Source organism: Petromyzon marinus, chromosome 37, assembly GCF_048934315.1.
Source record: "Petromyzon marinus isolate PM22_M1 ecotype Great Lakes invasive population chromosome 37, UKy_Petmar_22M1.pri1.0, whole genome shotgun sequence".
Taxonomy (NCBI): Eukaryota; Metazoa; Chordata; class Hyperoartia; order Petromyzontiformes; family Petromyzontidae; genus Petromyzon; species Petromyzon marinus.
In genome coordinates, this window is record NC_133703.1 from 21192603 (window position 1) to 21212466 (window position 19864).

At 45.2% G+C, this 19864-nt stretch overlaps 1 protein-coding gene across 1 annotated transcript; it reads left to right on the forward strand.

Annotated features, from left to right (window-relative positions):
- The first annotated feature begins 6473 nt into the window (after positions 1–6473).
- DXO (decapping exoribonuclease) lies at positions 6474–18698 on the forward strand. Its single transcript, XM_032967164.2, has 6 exons — positions 6474–7841; positions 10027–10250; positions 10521–10806; positions 12544–12679; positions 13065–13159; positions 14067–18698. The coding sequence occupies exons 1-6, from the start codon at positions 6967–6969 to the stop codon at positions 14182–14184; spliced, it is 1734 nt and encodes a 577-aa protein (XP_032823055.1). The 5' UTR covers positions 6474–6966; the 3' UTR covers positions 14185–18698.
- Positions 18699–19864: the final 1166 nt, after the last annotated feature.

Consider the following 19864-nt stretch of genomic DNA (forward strand, 5'->3'; position numbering starts at 1 on the left):
TGCGCGATCATATGTGGCTAGATGGCTTCTGAAAGACAGCTGCGTAGCTCAGCAGCTCTTACCTGGTAAAATAAAAAGTTTTAAAATCTTGATTTGACGCTTTCGTGACTGCAGGAATCCAAACTCTTTTGGTTCTTTCGGTAAAATCACGTGGGTAGAAATAGAATAAAATAAATCGCGACGTTTCGAACGCAACACAGGCGCCCGCCTTCAGGTGAAAATCGCGACAGCTGTGACGTCTGCTGTGAGCAGCACGATGTCTGCTCTTTGTCCAACCACCACGCAACACTTCCCTTGCTGCTTCTCCCCTTGCACTGCGCTGCTACTTTAAAATCACCCCACCCCCGTCTCTTTTTTTAATCTTCTTCCCCCCAGTTCTTATCACCGTGCTCAACCCAAGAGACGTACTAACTCGTGTCCATTACATCTTTGATCGTGCTGTTTGTGGCTGGCCGCTTGGCGATTTTGGGTCTTTGCGCCTGTAGTCAGCAAACCTGCAGTGAAGTAGACACCAAAGGCACGCCCGGAGAAAATCCGAGCTCAGCAGGGGAGAATGTTTAAATGTGCAGCAGTTTTTAGAACATGTCATTGGTCAAGGGGTTTTTCGTATTGAGGCATGTTTTTAAAAAAAATACCATCCACAATTTGGAAAGCAATAACACCTCTCGAAACCAAACTCATCTGTGGTAGATCCTTTGTAGAGTGATGTGGGGTTTTCCAGCACACCACAATTAAATGAGCATACAGTGCTCTTGAACACCTCCACTTGGGCATATGGCTTTGTATGGACACTCATGAGTGTGAAAGCCTGAGGACGTCCTCAGTGCCTCTGCTCGCTTTTCCTAAATTCACAATGGTCGACATTAACACTTTGATGCAACACTGAATAAAAATAAAAATTTCCGGTAAGGTCAACATGATGTGAATAATATTTAGATATTTTTTTGCTGTTTATTGGAGAAACGTAAAAAAAATGAAATGTGCATCCGAGGTTATTTTATCATGGCTAATCAGTTAAAACCAGAAATTAGCACGCCTAACACGAATTAATGTAAGGGTGAGAATCTGTCATCCCTGTACAATGGATACTCCTGTTCATGATAAGCCACTTCGTTGAGCGATATCTGCGACCAGGTCGCTTCTGAAAAAGAGAAGCTAATGTCTGAGTGGGCTTTACCTGCTAAAATACAAAATAGTTTAGTTTAATATGTATATTTTTATGCGACTTGGTAAGCTTTCCCATACTTCGCACTGCTATCGTGTTTTTGTACCGTTTGTTTGTTGTTGTAACGTTCTGACCCCGTGCCCCTACTCGACATCTGTGAAAAAAGAGCTTCATAGCTTATCGGATTCCTCCACCAGACTGGATAAAGATTCTGATTCTGCGGTGATCCGTGGGTGTTGTGGGCAAGCAGGGAAAGGGAAATCCCTGCTGCACTTCTGCGTGGATCTGTGCTTCCCAACCAACACCTGCATCACCGTGTGCCTCTACTACTCGCCGTACTTCTGACTGCTGGGAAAGCAGCAAACCTCACCGACTCGCCGCCGGCGTCGGGAAGTTTGCTTCGTAAAACTACTGTTGCAAGACTCCCGAGTTTACTGATGACGTGAGGTGTTGGGACCTACTGGACATCTGTGAAAAAAGAGCTCTATAGCTAATCGGATTCCTCCAGTATAAATAAAGATTATGATTTTTTTTTTAGAAGTGACAATATGATGGATGCTAAATGACATCCTGGTCAAGTGGGAGGGGGGGGGGGGGTGGAGGCTAACTCTGCTAATAACAATTTTAGGGTGGCTAAAATGATAACCACTTTGTGGGATGTATAAATAGTTGTTGACCTTTGGAGTGATTGACCCCTGCTATGAGGATGTAGAATTATCACCACTTGCTGAGGACAATCACCCTGCCACGTGCTCACTTGAGCAGGGAGACATTTGATTTGTTGCATTCTGATTATATTGCTTATAAATATATACATATTGTCGGGCTTGTATTGCCTCAGGCATATCTACGGATAGAACACTTAATGATTATATGAATAGGTATTAAAGTAAGTTGTCTATGCATTCACTGGTGCTGTCTTCACATTAATGCAAGCTGTGTAATGATAATTCCTGCCGTAATTTATTTCTGTATTATTTTTCAAATGTTCATCGTAAAAGTACCATCATCAGTAGAGCTAACCAGCTCTTTCATGACCGTGCTCGCTCTCCCACTGCGTAAGGGTGAACCTATACTCATATGAAAAAAACAACACTGCCTTAAAATAAATCTTATAAATGACGTTTCAGGCAATGGACCTTTTCATTGCAATGACCATTTTTCAAATGCGATAAAGACCGGCCATTGCCTGATACGTCACCGATTATGCAGGATTTTTTTTTTATTTTAAGGCAGTGTTGTTGACGAGTGTGTTCAGTCTTTTTTTTAATTGTGCTTGTGCACCACTTGCCAACGCAGCATCCATCACCAGATCATTCGTTTATGATACTCGTACGTATGACCAATCGAATCTCGCATACAAAATAAATTAAAAATGTGTCAACGCAGCGACTGCATAAGAACTCTCATTTCGTTGTCTTGCTGACATGTGTGTGCGGTGTGTAACCACGGAAATACTGAGTGGAGATTTTCAGTAGCTGACCGAGGTGCTCCTGTGTTTTCCACTTGTGTCCCTCCCACGGATTATATATGATGATCGTTCACTGAACTTGTTGAATGTGACCTGTGTTTTTTGCTCATATTTATTCTGAGCGTACATTTGCAGCATGCTTTATTGAAAATCTCATGTTTCACAAAAGACAGTGGAATTCTTCATGGGATTTTTTTTTTGCCAGCGATTATCGATAAAGCTACAACAATTATATTACCCGTATTCTCCAGAAGATGACAATCTGGTCATACACAAATTTATCGGAATATAAAATAAACTCGAAATTCATACTTAAGGTGCTTGACGTAATAGTAATATGTTTTTACCCTTTTATCTGGCACCAAAACTGACACCTTTATACAAGGGATCATGTTTGCAATAACCACAACACAAGCAGTCAAAATGCAAACAAAAAGAGACAACTCTGAAAATGATATGCAATGTCCTTGAAATTGATTGGTCCACACCCGAGACGGCTTTTCTTAGAGCCTAGTCTCCATTGGTGTTGGACCAGATGTATATCACATTGACGTAAGTTTCAAGTATGTCGATGTCAATTGTGAGAATTAATCGCCAACTTCCCGGGCGACTGAAACAACCATATGTTGCGCGTTAAACCCTTGTGCAAGCGACAGTTTCATTTATTTGGTTAATTCGGGTGGGTAGAGGGTCTTTCAACACAACATTTGACCGGATCATTAAGCGGCCCAACACAAAAATATATTCTGAATTATAATATAACTCACCAGAAATTAAGGTAATAGTTATTTTTGGGGATGATCATATTATCCCAGTAAACATGCAACGTTGAGCCAACATTGGTTGAAGTTGGGCCTACGTTGGTCCACAGTCAACCAACGTTTATCCAACGTTCGGTAAGTTTACCAGTAGACAAGCAATAGCACACGAGGCAGTGCAGACGAGGTATTCTGATGGACAACGAATGCTACAAATGGACAAAATGAAACAGACTCAAAATTAAAAAAACAAGACAGCACAAAAGGGGCAGTACAAATATACTGTATGTACAAATGACCAACGACGTACAACACAAATGAGACTATACATTGATGATGTGATGGATTACCGTACAATTGTGATGACCGGCGATCGGGATTTGGTGACAGGTCCACTTATTTTTAATGTCACCGCTTTACCGTACTGTCAGTAATTCTGTATATCACATTGATGTGTAATTAATTATCCTTAAAATGAATCATTAATGTTAATTATAACTAATAATTATCGTTTGTGGAAATTCCATATATGAGTGCAATCCTCACCAAGGATATCCAAATAAAATATGACCGTATCCTGATTATAAGAGGCGCTGTTATAACTTTATTCACAGGTTTGGGGTACGCCTTCATTAACATAGCGTCTTGGAGACTTAAGCCAGACTTTCAGAAACGTACGAAAACAATAAATAACTATATTTTCACCAAACTAAAACATCGATTAATTGTATTAAATTAAATTTTGATTTAAAGCTTTCGTGACTGCAGTAATTCATATATTTTGTTATTCTGTTGTTTCTCTTCAACGTGACTTTACCGAAAAAACTAAGAATATGTATTAAATTAGTTAACTTATATGAAACCAACGCCTAGTTAATAAAAATTGTAAATTAAATCAACAATTAAACTCCAGTATGTTAATTAATCATGAGTGTAAATTCCACAGTTCTATTATGGGGTGCAATATTATATATACAGTACATAGGACAACCATACATTATAATACAAATATACGTTCGAAAACATTATAACAAGAACATGTTTTATTGTATAGTGATCCATGTTTACAGCAAACGAAAAAAAATCGGTAACATTAAGGACCATTTCAATGTCCTAATACCAATTTGTTAATGATAGTCATACCTTAAAACAACTTAAATTCATAATTAGTTTATTTTCGGTTAGATACCTGTGCCCATTATCATTTTCGACCATCCTCCCTCCTTCTACCCCTCCACTGGAATCAACTTTCCCTTTACATTAAGGAGCACTGTCCATAGACACAGCACTGCCCATAGACTCAGCAATGCCCATAGACTCAATACTGCCCAGACTCAGCACTGCCTATAGACTCAGCACTACCCATTAACTCAACACTGCCCATAGACTCAATACTGCCCATATACTCAACAATGCCCATAGACTCAGCACTCGTTTCGTTCCTCTCTCAAAGCCTCACCTCTTCTCCCTCCCCTCGCCCCTCCACTCCTTTCCCGTCCCTCCCACTGCCCCTGTACGTGAAGCAGTCCTCTTCCATAACCTCGTTTCGTTCCTCTCTCAAAGCCTCACCTCTTCTCCCTCCCCTCGCCCCTCCACTCCTTTCCCGTCCCTCCCCTGTAGCCCTTCCGTAACCGCCCACGTGTCCTCTGTTACGGTCACTCATTCATCGGCCCTTTCCATCTCAATCACTCGATTTTGTTACTGCTTTTGAAACCATGTTAACCGCCTTGTCGCACAAGGCGCTCTACCCTCCACCACCCGACAAAAGCCGATCGAATCGAGTTGTCACGTCATGGACAAAATACGCCAATTGATTTCGTATCGTTAAACAAAGAAATAATTCGTAACAGTTTTTTGGATTAAATCGCGTAAATATGAGGAACGCCAGCAAGGACATCAGCTTCATCCGCTTGATTCGGAGATTCTCCAATTTTCTGGTTTGAAGAAAAGCGGTTAGTCAGCTGAACGCGTAGGCTTTCGCGACCAATATCATCCATAAGAGGTTGTTTTGGCTTAGATGGCGTAAATATTTAAATCGCGTAAAAAAAACAAGTGTGGAAAAGCGACCAGATGTTGACGTTTGTGTGAATTTGACAATCGGAACAAAAATGTAATTTGTCCCTTTTACCCCCGCCCCATTTTCCAGCTTTTTTCTGCCGAACCAATTTAAAATTGGGCACGTTTTGCTCGTGAAATTTGACAACTTGATGTTATCGGCTCTCTGTCGAAAGGCTTGTAGGTTGGTTATAGTTTTTCTTACAGCTGACATAACCCAACAAAAATATATGGATAAAATAAAACAAAAATGAAAACGAAATTAAATCACGTCGTGATTTAATTGAAATTAGGTCGTCATTTAATTTAGTTGTTTTCATTTTCACGTCGTGATTTAATTCAGTTTTCATTTTTGTTTTATTTTATTTTTACCTACGTGGCTTTACCGAAAGAGCCAGAGAATATGGATCCTTGCAGTCACGTAAAACTTCAAATCTAGAAGAAAAAAATATGGACCAATTAACGAATCGTATTGCGGATAAAACGATGTGTTTTTTTTATTAATAAAATCATATTCTTAGCTCTTTCGGTAAAGTCACGTTGAAGGGAAACAATAAAATATATATATAAAACAATAAAAATTCTCACGACGTTTCGACCATAACACAAACGGTCATCATCAGGGTTTTCACACCTGATGACGACCGTCTGTGTTATGGTCGAAAGGTCGTGATAATTTGTATTGTTTTATATATTTTATTATTTTCTTGTTTCCCCTCAAAGTGACTTTACCGAAAGAGCTACGAATATGAATTACTGCAGTCACGAAAGCTTTAAATCAAAATTTAAATAATGTTTTTTTTAATTCCACATCCTCCTTCATATCATCACATCGCAACATCGCGACATTCTGCACGGCGTTAACAGCGGCATCGACGTTATCGGCCACACTGGAACTCGTCAGAAACAGGGGGGCGCGGTGTGTGGGGGTGGTGTACGAGGAGGGCGGATAAATCGACTTTAAATAACGTCGGGTAACGGAAAAGTGAACAACAACAACCAACAAACAAACGGCACTCAGACAGTGACCCCTGCCGGCAGCACGCGGCAAGTGGCCGCCGCGAGTCCATTTTGTGGCGGCGATTCGTCGAAGCGCTCGCGCGCGTTCCCGCGGCGACTAAAAAAAAAATCGCCCCCCCCCCCCAGCCGATTTAAACGCGCGCGTGAAAAAAACCCAACAACCACACAACCGTGACAAATCAACAAACTCCAACGGCAGGCGAGGCTTTACGAAATTTTACAATTGTTTTTTTCTCCCCCCCCCTCCACCCCGAACAAACAGGAGAATTTAAACCCCCCGCTGGTGCTAAAACTAAAAAAAATTTTAAAAATAAATTGTTTCGCAAACCCCCTCAGCCCCCCCCCCCCAATTTGTTTTATTAATTTTCCACAAAGACACGCCGGGCAAGACGCCGATGTTCGCTAGGCCCAAGCCTACGGTCTCGCCTGGACTGCCCGCCGGGGACGGCGCCGCCTGACTCGGCCGCCGAGGCGGCGACAAGCGGCCGCCGCGGAGGATGTGGAAAGAGGGCGGCGGCGGCGGTGGCAGCAGCGGCGGCGACAGCGACATCAGCCCTCGCCCAGACGACTCTCGGCCGCGTCTCGACGATTCTCACAAACGAAAAATCGACGGCGACGCGGGGCCTCCCGGCGCCAAGAGGACACCGCGGGCGGCCGAGGCCGGTGGAGGCGGCGCGCATGGACACGGAGGTCGAGTCGGCGACATCCCATTGTCTCTGTCCACCCGGCCACACGATCACGGTGGAGGCTTCCCCTTCTACCGCCAGCCCGTCGAGGTCGGATGCTTCTCCCTGGACGCCGAGCGGCGCTTCCACGCCGACGCCAGGCAGCTGCGCTACTATGCTCCACCAAAAGGGGACGACGGCGGTGGTGGTGGCCGTGGACGGGTCCGGGATGGAGTTCGTGGGGCGGCCTCTGGGCAGAGGGACGCCGGCCGTGCTGGAGCTGACGACGGCCACGGCGGTGGTGGAAATGTGGGCGATGGACCTGGGACAGGCGACGGACACAGAGGCAGTGTGGGCTGTGGCGAGCCTGGCAGCGCGGCGAGCAGTGGTGACGGCGGCGGAGCAGGCGATGGAGGCTGCGGAGGACACGGCCTTACTGCTGGCGCCGGTGACACTCGTGGAGGTGGTGCTCGAGCAGGAGGATTTGGCGTTGCCGCTACCTCTGGTGGTGGCGGTGGAGGCAGTGGTGGTGGTGGTGGTGCCACACGTGTGGAATTTGACCTGCGGGACGGATACTCGGATCGCTACGTCCAGCGAGACGACAACGTCAAGGAGAGGCTGGACCACGTCCTGCGATGGATCCTGCCGAACCGGTACAAGTTCGCCCTCGCCGGGGAGACTTTGCGGGACAGCGCTGCCATCCCCAGGTGAGCGAGAGAGATAGAGAGAGACGAGGTAGGGGTGAGGGGTGGACAACTTAGCCGTCATCATTTGACCTCCCGACCCCCCCCCACCTCCAATGACAACGGCAACATTGCAATCAATTGCGAGAGTCATCGTCGTGGGGGGGAAAGTCGCCAAACGGAGTTTCGACAAGCCGACGCGACTAAAAGTAGGCGTTCGGAAGTCGTCAACACCAGACCCTTCACACCAGACCCGGGTTCAATCGCACAGCGATTACAATTACAGCAGGCACCGTATTGTTACACGGCTGTCAAACCCAGACGGGTTACCCCCGTATTCTTGTACGGGGAAATTGAGTTTTCGGGTCCACACGGCGTACAGCCGTTTCAATACGGGAAGCCACAAATATTGTCTATTTGTGTTTTTCTCCCTTGTGATGGGAACATTGTGGGATGAACGTTGGGATTTATAAGGGCACGAGGTGACCAATAAGTGTCTGAATTGGTCTGTAATAAAGTAGGCACTCATGAGGAGTTGACAGTTGTGTTGTTATCTGAATTTATTCGTCACCAGTGACACAATTCCAATTGTAATTGAGCCCAGATCCAGCTTCATGAAGTACAGTATTGCCTTTTTGTCAATTCGTATTTTGTAGTTTTTGAAACCCCAAAAAGTCGTTACAATCGCTAAGTTGACAACTCTTGACAGGCATTCGGCAGAGCTCCTCTACCTGACAATACCGAGGAACGGGGAAGGTGACTTCAGAAGCATTGGTTGAGGTGTATTTGATGCATCAGTGTGTATTAGTATGCATTCTGACAGGTTTGCAATGCGGCCATGTAACCACGTGTGTCGGTCGGACTGTGATGTTTACGCAGTTAGGCGAACACAATTGTACATACGAGACGGAACTGTGAAAATGAGACGGTAAAAAACGAGGTGAAATAGATTGAACCGGTTCTTGAATTGAATACCATCCATGGGGAATTATTACACTGTTTGTAATAAACTATTAATAATGTTCACGACTAAAATTTTTTTAAGTTTTGGTCCATCAACCTCTGGGATTCGTGGAACAATGTGTTCTTACCAACATTTGTTCAATATCTGCCAACATTATTTAGCGTCTTTTCCTCTTGAAACATTTGATCAATGTTTTCCCTTCAGCATTGTACCTAACAGGTGAACTTTTAAACCAATGCTGGCTGGAATATGTGCTTTAATAACCCACATACCACCAAGACAACACACAAAATAATGGTTGTTAACGGCTGTTTGGGAGGTGTATCTACCTGAAACCTAAGCCGGACTGGTGATGCAGTGAGCACCAAAAAATGAAAAGTGGGCAAAAACGGAAAAGGTCATAGGTTACAATAGTGGAAGAAGGGCAAGGTAGTGTGATGGTAAAGCAAGCTAGCCAATTGCACATGAACCCCACCCGTGACCGTAACACGAATTCATGCATATGGTGTTGTCTTCTTTTACAGAAGATGGGGCTGCATGAGAGCTTTCCACCTGTCCCTGCATTCCACCAGCTTCACTGCTTTATTGTCTCCCCTTTCGTTTGAGATATTGTTTTGCCGTGTCTTAATCCAGCGCAGCTGTGCTCTTCCTCCGTTTCTTGTTCCGTGTGCCTGTGTGCATAACGCCACGTGTGGTATTCTCTCCATCCATTCTAGACACGCGTCCAAATCGCCAAAGATGCCTCTTGTGGATCTTCCCTTGTCAGTTTGACCTCTCGTCCGAGTCATTCTCTTCTTGCTTTTGCTATTTTAGTTACCCAACCATGCACTCAACTTCACCAGATGGGCTGTATAGATTCGCTTTGTGAATGCATTCATCACCCAAAATCGTGACAGTTCATTAAATCGCTTTGTGTGGGTCAAGCAGTGGAGAGAATATGCATATGTGTGAATCATTGCGTACCTGTGGGGTAATGGTAATGGACAGCCTCTTTGCCGGTCCAATGCTGGTTGAAGGCCTCCCCTAATCATTTCATAATTAATTACGCTAGAGAGTGCAGGCTGGTGTAGCTGGTGACCAGCACTGGTTCAGATATCACTCATACTGATTTTAGTCATGGCCAGTAATCAACCTCGGGACGCTGGGTTTATGGCAGAGTGTGGAAAAGCACTGCCCCAGTGTTCCACTCCGTTGTTTTGTAATCCCATACGTTTTTATTGTTGTCTCGACGCTCGCTAACGAAAGCTTGCACACGGACGTGGTGACGTGGAGGGGCCACCTGACGAAGGTGGCCTGCACGCCGTACGAGCGACACGAGGGCTGGCTCATGGCCGTCACGCTGCTGGCCGGCACGCGCTACATGAGCGAGATGGAGACGGAGGAGGCGCGACGGCAGCGGGGGACGCGGGACGCGCGCCAGCGCGAGATGACCTATTGGGGCTACAAGTTCGAGCAGTATCTCTGTGCAGGTGAGCGCCGGTACCACCCTTTTCGATAAGTTTACTCCTTTGCAACCCTTTGTCAGTCCGCAGCGGGATGAAAGCCACCTCACACCACAGATTAAAACATAGGATTTTAAAGCATGGCATAGGCAGCTTAAAACCTGGGATTTGAACCCAGGATCTCTTGAGGCAGTGGTTCGGTGTTATAACCTTCAAACCACCCAGCCATCCCGCCACCCCAATCGTGTCTTCCTGTAATGAGGCGTTGGTTACCCCTGCACGTCTTTGCGCCTTCAGAAACCCCCGGAGGGATTCCGGACCCCGGCGGCGTCGTCAACACAAATGAGGCGTTCTGCACGGTGGTTCGGACCCGGCTGAAGAGCCACTCCCTTGTCTTCGCCGGCGAGGTCGACTGTCTCTCCTGCCACAATGCCGAGGTGGACAAGCACCGCGATGCCGAGCCGGCAACGCCAGCCCGTCGGGCCTCAGGGCAGAGGCCTCAGCAGCAGCATTCCTCCAACTATGTGGAGCTGAAGACCAGCCGCGAGTTGTACACCCCCAACCAAAGGCGCAATCTGCACAGGTCGGTGTTGGCGTTTTGGGTTTTCTTGTCGGAAGCAAAGCGATTGCACGGCCCACTCTGAAGAAACTGAGCTGCAACCTCATCCCAAACAGTGAATAAAATGAAATTTGACAGATATGTAACCTGCAAAACAATTTCATATTGAACTATTATAACATCGCCTTGGCCATGCCAGCATTTTACAGGATGTGTTATTGTAAAGGACTTTTGTAAGCTGGTTGGGTGGTGCTTTATGTTTGAGTCTTTGGCTCACAATCACAAGTTTGCAAGTTCAAATCCAGGTTAGAATCATAATTGTATCTATCCTGGAGGAATCCGTCAATGATCCACTCAGCCCATCATCTTTCCAGGGCCCTTAAAATGAGTACCAGTCTGACAACTCTGTTGTAATTATCCTCTGAGGATGCTGGTGTTGTCATGGCAATGTGGAATTTCCACCACTGACTCAAGGCAGCCAACAAGTACCATCTACACCCATTTTTTTTAGCAGGAAAACTTTGTCGATATTGCCCAAAGTATTATTTTGGACCCCCCACCTCAGGAGCAGCTAGCCCAGTGGCAATGAGGGGGAAGGGCTACAGTGGCACGTTTAGCTGCCTATGATCCTCACAAGGCACTGCTATGGATAGACTGCTCTCGACAGTGTGAATGTGGAATTGCCACTATTGGCTTTGTTTCTGATTTGAAAGTCACATCGGCTCCCCAGACTCGCTGTTTGGGCCAACGGGTTTCTCTGCTGACGTGTGCAAGTGTTTCCGCCCGTGGGGGCCACCTGACGTGGCTGGTGTGTGCTCGCTTGATTTACATCCTAGCAACGTTGCGCGTAAGGAGCCCCCTCTGGCTCTCGTGGGATTCCCAAGGGACTGTCGTCGTGCGAGCCGTCAGCGCGGTGTTTACACGGGGGGGGGGGGGGTCACTTTACGATTGGCCTGTGTAGACTTGGTACGTCCTACGTCTCACAGTTGCGTATGCATTTCGTCATGAGATGCAATAAAAATTCCAAGTTGCGTATGAACCCGTTAGTGTGCGCTACTATGCCGTTTATGAGCACTGTCTTTGCTGAATGATCGTTGTAGGATTTTTATAAATACTAACTTTTTTTTTTACCAGGTAAGGCCCAGTGAGCTATATAGCTATTGTACAGAAGTGACCTGGCCACAAATGATAGCCCAATGACGTGGCTTATCACGTGGAAATTTTTAGCAGCCAAATACTCTTAAACGCATGTTTCTCAATGTGGAAGGAAAAACCGGAGGACACGGAGAAACATACACGCGACCACAGGGAGAACATACAAACTCCAAATATACAGGCGTCAGGGTTGGGATCTAAGCCACAACCTCCTGTATACTAGACGAGATAGTTAACATTTCGCCAATATGGCACCGGTGGCGAGATATATATACACTCTTAATAGATGTTCGCAATCTGTTGTGTGGAAATTAAGGGAAGCCCAAACGCCAGCATGGTGTAAATTTAAAAACAATTCCACTGATCATATAGTTTACAGCACCTGGAGATGCAGGTCGCATTTAGACATTGGTATCAATCTAAATTGTATTTGTAAAAGTGTATTTTTATTCAGGGAACATAAGGACCTCATGCACATGCTGGTGCCAGTGTTCCTTTTCATCCAAAATTTGGCTAAACTTCCTTAACGACAGTGAGAAAAATTACCAAAGCAGTGCATTTTGGCCGTTTTTTTTTAAATATATTTGTCAATTTGGGTGCGTCTAGGTTTAAGCTGATCAAGTGGTGGGCCCAGTCGTTCCTGGTGGGAGTGCCAAAAATAGTGGCCGGCTTCCGTGATGACGAGGGCGTGGTGCGGAGACTTCAGACCTTCGAGACCCTGCACATCCCCAAGATGGTCGCGGTGAGACGTGTTTCGTGCTCAAAAAAGCGAAATGTTAAATCATCACCTTTCTCATGTGAACATTAAACCCGGTGATCACTTGGGAGACGAGTGGAATGCGGCATTGGCCCGTTGTTGGGAACCGCGCTTCCGTGTTAGAGCAGAGCACGTTTTGGAGGACGCCAGAAGTAAACTTGAATGTTTTTCCTGTCCTGGTTCATTGCAGAGATCGTGTTGCTGCTAATGAAGGGTGCTAATGAAGGGCCAGGCTGTGGGGCCAGTGATTAATGGGCCTTTCACAGAAGCTTGCTTGCGGGGGGGGCTGTGTGTGCGCGCAAATGCGTTGGCATTGGCACCTTCTGATGTTTGTCTTTTACGCGTGCGTTCACGCATTTTTGTGTTGTAGGATGACCAGGAGGCATGGAATGGCTCGGTTTGTCTCAATTTTGTTGAGGCGTTTCTGACCTTCATGAAGAAGGTTGTGACAAAGGATGACCCAAAGTGAGTGTGGGGGTTATTTGACCATATTCTCCATGCTGGCCAGTGCGAATTAGTACAGGTGGGGAGCCATAGATATTTGTGCATAGGACAGTACAACAATGGATATTTTTTGCTCTTGCCCTCTACTGTGGCTCTATATTAAGGCCAAGGTTGCCCCGATTTTGTTTTATTTAGCTTCTGCTTATGCATATTTTCATGACACATTTACAGGGCTTGCCAGTTTCTGACCTGGATCTCATTATACACATAACATATTTAAAAGGCCGATCTTTATTTTTTTTAAATGACCTGTTTTAATACATCCCTGATTTGAGTTTCACAAAATTAATTATCACGCCATTTGTCCGGCAAAGTCTCAATGAAGATTTTTTTTAAAGGGGACCTGTATTGGGATGTTTGGATACTTATTATCAAGTACATTTGCATGTGGGATGACACTTAAACACCATCAGAAAACAGATCCATGCGTACAAGGGGATAACACTTGGAAGGTCTGCACAGACGAGTTAAAATCCATTTTCCCTACCATATCTGAACCGCCGTACAACTCGGCAGGTTTGAGATTTCACATTTGTGTTATCCATCAACCCTCCCCTCCAGAGTGCTGGATCACAGGTGAGCACAACCGTTCCCTGCCAATATAAAATAATAATAATAATAATTACTGGCTTGATGGCCACTCGACAAGGCTGACGATGGAGGGCAGCCAACAAAGGGGATAACATGCCCGAGATAAACGTAGCCAAATTTTTTGTCGAGATGGGACGATGAATTTGCCTCGTGTGCAGGTCTAAGATGTGTCTATTGTTTCCTAGCTAGACTTAGGAATGGCTGTGGCTTGGGAAAGCCTTCATCCAGCAGTAGATTGTTCACAGCTGCCACCTGACGATGGATTGCTGGCTTGCAGGACGGTGTACCTTTTCTCCTGGGAGCCAGGCCGCGACGTCACGTACAGCGTTCACCCTGACTCGGAGCTCGCGTTCCTGCCCGACTGGTACGTCAGCGAGATGGTGAAGTCGTCGTGACTGGCGGAGAGAGAGAGCGTTGCCACCCTCTCGCCTGCCCATCCGACTGGTGCCAGCGGGGACCGCCCATCGCCGTCTTGTTCACCGAAGCCACGAGCAGAGAACGATGGAGCGAGCGAGCCTAATGGGGATGGTGTCGCCACCTCCCTCTGTTCTCCGCTCTAACACGTCTTGACGACGTAATGTCCACCCCCCTCCACTCCACCCCTCGCCACGGCCACCACCTGATTTTATGCAGGCGCCAGGTCAGGTGCTTTTAATGACATAAATGCGAATTGCAATTAGTTGATTATGAGGGTGGCATAATTACTAAATCGCAACTAATGGACTATAAAATGGGACACTATTTAAGAAGCGTTGCTTGGAGGGAATCAAAATAAGAGTTGTTGGGAGTGCATTTTGCGCGAGATAATTCACCCCAGCACTTTTCTGTCTACCCTCCCGGCTGTAGAACCCCGGCAAATGACCGCTGTTAATGGTAATGGAAATTACGGCAAATGGCCCGGGAAGATTAACCGGAAGCGAATGCCGATGTATAAAATATAAAAAAGCAACGAACTGAAATGAAAGTACATCGATCCGTGGCAGCTTTTCGTGCGGAAGCGTTTGGGGGAGCTACCACTACTTAGAGGGTGAAGACAAACCGAGTGAGCGGTGGAGTACAGTCATTCATCCTGGACTACCTTATAAGAGGGACACTCTTATGAGTGTCGTGTCCTCGTACTGCAAGCGTCGTTTACAAGCAAACAGCAATGATTCTTATGACGATGTCTCATCAATGTGTGCGCTCATGGCGTGAGGGCTGGTTTACGAGCATTCCCTCCTTGCTGCGAATGGACATTTTCCCGAAGGGAGTGTCGTCAGCCGTGGTGAGACGCGCGTTTGATGAGCGGTTATTGAAATGTCGCGAAGGAATGCACCCGCGTCGGGAACATTTGAACATTTTCTGCATTCAGTTTTTGTCACCAAGCCGAGTTCAAGTGGGCAACGAGCAATGTGATGGTGCTTTTCTCTGCTGGTGGCCCTGAGCCGGCAGTGTAAATTCCACATTCCCATGGCAGGGGTCGGCCGAACACTCATCTGGCCACAGTTGATGGCCCACTTAAGTGGTACTCGTTTTATCAACACTTGAGGGTTGATAGACCAAGTCTTAATTCCAACCAGGAATTCAACTCGCGACTTTTAACTTAGAGCACCACCCAGCCAGTTAACACCTGGCTCAATAGTCGTTCATAGAAATTATAACATGGACTACTTGTGTCTGTCCCAGCTTCTTGTTAAACAACTTGGCAACGCTATGTCAGCACTGGTGGAATCCCGAGCGATAGTAAACTGAAATACGTGTGTGTAATATAAAATTAAATGGCCACGAACAGAGAATACGACGATGCTGTGTCCGTTTCGTTCCAGATCATAATTGAGGCAGTCGAATAGATCTGCTGGCGATATTAATCCGGGAGTACAGCGGTGATGCGTACCAATGCAGGTGATGAAGGAGTAGACGTGTGTACAGCTAAATTACCTCTTGGTGATCGCCGATAATTATTACCGTAGTTAGTAAATCGGCCCCAGTACCAATTGTGAACGACCAGTTTAGGGACTGGATGGCCGGAAAGCATGATTCCCACTGCATGATAAAATAGTGCTCTGAAGTCGCACTGACAAAGCGATCCAAAATGGGTTTTGGACGCTTTGAGGATTCTGACACACGCAAAACCAGATTTTCGTTTTGAGGCTTTGCACAACTGTCTTGCAGGTGAAACCCCCAGTCGTTTGTAAAACCTGACACCCCAAACTTTTCCCCAGTAGGTGTTTCCATTCGGGCTAATGAGTGGTTAAACCAACGAATGTCTTTAAGGGATCTTTCAACATTATCAAGACGTATCGCCAGCGTACAAATGGTAAGTTGGGTTGGGATGGGCGTGAAGTGTAATGTAGGCTTTAAAAAAAAAGTGTTCATTTTTTTTCCCCACCATTTCTAATTGTGGCATCGGTGTTGTGTCATGGGACGTGTCTTGAACGGTCACCGAGTTAGATAACAACCTACATTCTCTTTGCTCCCGTCGCCCCTCCACTCCTTCCCGTCCCTCCCCCCCTACCCTTTCGTAATCCCCAAGCACCCTCTGCCGCAGTCACTCATTCCTCGATCCCTACACGCCGAGACCGTCAAAAACATTCTATTCTGTTTCCGTTTTGGAAGCCTTTGTCAAGCCCCTTGACTTAAGGTGCTCATTCAATATAAAATTAGATGAGATATCACATAACTACTTTTGAGATCACTTCAAGTGACCTCTTTTATCCACAGTAAATGGGCGCTGCATTTACCCATGCTCCCTGCTGTACGGTGATGTTAGTGACATAACTCTCAAACTGATTTTTGTTGTTCTTAATTCTCAGAGCCGAAAATGTTGCCCAAAGCAGCAAAAATCCGAATGTGAAGTGTTTTTTGTTCATTCATTGGGTGACCTTGCCGAGACCATCCACTCACTCCCCTTGAGAACCCAGTTCAATCACTGACAGCTAAAGCCCACATTTGGAAACCAGGAGCTCAGCAATGTATGCTCTGCGCTGTTGACCTCAGAGTCACCTGTCCATCTCGATATCGAATGTTTAAAAAAAATCCCTAAGATGTTGAAAAGTCTCTTGAGAATCATCGTTTAGAATGTGTGATTCACAACACTGGTCTCTGTGTACAGCTGCTGCAAGGGGGAGTCACAGTTGGGGTCAGGATCTGGGAAAAGTCACTTGTGTTGCGTGATTTGTGAACTTGGCTGACGGTTTCAAAACTGGTTAATTATCTGCCATGGGAAAGTACTGTTCCATTGGGGCAGTTGACATGGCAAGCTGTAGCGCTTTTGCCAACTGTAGAGATTCACAGTTCGCGATCCACGTCCGCCCTGGTTAATACAACACGGTCGTGTGTGTATTCTTAAGGGCAAAGACGTTTTCGGAACTGAAACCGATTGAACTGTCAACTCCTTTGTCAATGGGACCAGTATCAAAATAATAAAAAAACAAGAATATGCTCTTTACCCTTTCTGGCAATGAAACTTGAGATGTTCAAACACCAAATAGATAACTATTGCAATGCATACAGGCTGCATTAACCACATATTTTTGGCAAAACATGAAAACAAACATGCTGTAATAATATATGCCTCGTCTTTATTAGAGCACGTTTGTTTATATGTTTTGCCCCAAGTTTGTGCGGTTAATGCAGACTTGACGCCTTGAAATAGGTACCTATTTGGTGTTTGAACATCGTAACACCTGTTTTATTGGCAGAGGAAGGTTATGAAGCCTATTATTTTAACTCCGTTGTCAGCCTGTGGTTCTCAGTCAATCAAGTAACATTTGTATGCGCATAAAGCCACACCTCTGAAAACCCTAAAAACGAGAGCCATTCTGTTACCAGCTGTCCAGCGTTTAAAAAGAAGTGTAGGCGAATGGGACAATGTTCCACAACAACAAAAGGTGTTCATATTCTTGGTTCTTTCGGTAAAGTCACGTAGAAGGGAAATAATAAAATAATAACAATTAAACAATAGAATTCTCATGACGTTTCGATTGCAACACGAGCAATCATCATCAGGTGTGTTGCAATGGAAACGTCGTGAGAATTTTTATTGTTTTATTCTTGTTATTTTATTATTTCTCTTCGACGTGACTTTACCAAAAGAACCAAGAATATGAATCCCTGCAGTCACGAAAGCTTTAAATTTAAAACAAAAGGTGTTATTTAATGTGGTCTTTCTGTGGAGAGGTAAGGTTTGTTGCGTGGCTTTCACGAGCCACGCTTAAATGTCGATTATGTCAATCGATCTCTGAAACTGCTGACTTTGTGTTTTTTTGTTTTGTTCTTTCCATGTGTATGTTATATGAACCCTAATATTTATGAGAGAAAAAAAACCGTACACGTAACGTATTAGAATTTCACGTTTTAGCTGGTACGTTCACCGCAAAAATGATAGAATTTGCTTTTACGTTTTTATACTGTGTTTCCTCGTATTCTTTAAAAAAAAAAATAGAAGAACCAAGTTACAATTGTTTCAGAAATGTGACTAAATTGTATATTTGTGTACCGTGTAAAATATTGCAAATAAATAACTTTTTTTTTAACCGAAAAAAAACTCATCTCGCTCCTTGAATCACGTCAGAACCAGGGGTATCTACGTCTGCACTTCAGGAGCGGTTGTTTGAGAACCACTGCTCCAAGCAGTAGAGCTTTAATAATACAACCCACGCCCACAATGATTTTCCACTATTAGAGATGAGATTAGGTTTTCTTTTAAAAATATATATATCGATTTTCTGTAACCATTGTGATGAGTGCAGTGGCCACCAGTGGCTGGATGCGTCACGTGAACCTTTTCAGGTGCAACATGTGAATAGCATGCGATCCGATGCATATTTCAAGAGCTTAAACATTTATATTTGATGAATAAATGCGTTCTTACGCCTCTACCGAATTGTCATTCCATATACTTTAGTTAAATAAAAAATCCTCACTTCGACATGTTACAGGAGGGGTCTTGTGTTGGAATGTTTGCCCGATTCCTATTTAAATGTTTTGCGTGTGGCAATACAGCCGATGGGTTGGAGAACACCCATGCATATCGAAGAAGTATGCAGTAGATCATCGATTATATCCAGTGGTTTCGGGGGGTTGGGCGCCGGGTTTCAAAAACGCGGGCTAATCACTCCATGATTTTAAATAGCGTTTTTTTGCACATTCTTGCATGACATGTTTGTAGGTGTTGTTACATGTGTTTAAGTTTGCTAACGACGTGAAATACGCATTAATAAACGTACAAATGGACACTAAATATCCTACTTTTAAAAGTTACCGTATTTACTGTACCGTACTTACCACTCCCATCTCAATGACTGCATCTCAATGACTCTGCATAGGGTGATATATACGTGCAGAATTTCATTGTTTAAGTTGTATGTAGTGTATAATGTACCGTATATAATAGTTAACACTGAAATCAAGCATAGCTACTTTTTTTTGTCACGCCCGGGACCGCCGGATAATGTTGTAAGCAGCCGGATAATCGATGATCAACTGCACTCAAAAGGTCCACCACACAAGTGGCATTACAAACAACAGTCGTGTGTTTGTGTGTGTGAAAAGACTTATCCCGACCATAGGCATGTGGAATTTCCAGCACCGGCTCAGGGTCACCAACAGAGACGCGCACCACGCCGCCATTACTCAGAAAAATTGCGTGAATTCGACGACTTTTGACTTGGCGCTATGGAGAGCATTAATTTATTGTACCCTAACAAAATAAAAACTTGCCAAGGTTGTTACGTATCGCTTTCTCCCTCTTTTTGAGAGAGCGGCATTGATGATGATGATGATGATGGGAGGGCTCCAGCCACTCGTTGCTAGTTATCGCAGCAGCAGGCTGGACAGTAATTAATGAGTGAACGCGCCTTAATGAGGACCGGGTCGCAGATGCTGTTTGCGGAGTGGCAACGGGCTCCTTCACCTCCTCTCCCCGAATCGCCGCGGTGACTCCTGCCGTGGACTCGTGGAGGCGACTCGGCGATTTTTTTTTCTTTTGCTGGCCAGGGCTTAATTTCAGGTGGAGCTTCCCGGGGCTGAGCTCCGGAAAATATTACTCGGCCGTCTTTTCCACCCCTCCTTCCAACTCCACCACCATTCCCGCCG

Excerpts from the sequence above, each read along its gene's own strand:
- DXO (XM_032967164.2), top strand. The coding sequence starts at position 6,967 with ATGTGGAAAGAGGGCGGCGGCGGCGGTGGCAGCAGCGGCGGCGACAGC. Across the intron at positions 7,842-10,026 it reads GACAGCGCTGCCATCCCCAG|CTTGCACACGGACGTGGTGA; the intron begins GTGAGCGAGAGA and ends CGCTAACGAAAG. Across the intron at positions 10,807-12,543 it reads CAAAGGCGCAATCTGCACAG|GTTTAAGCTGATCAAGTGGT; the intron begins GTCGGTGTTGGC and ends GGGTGCGTCTAG.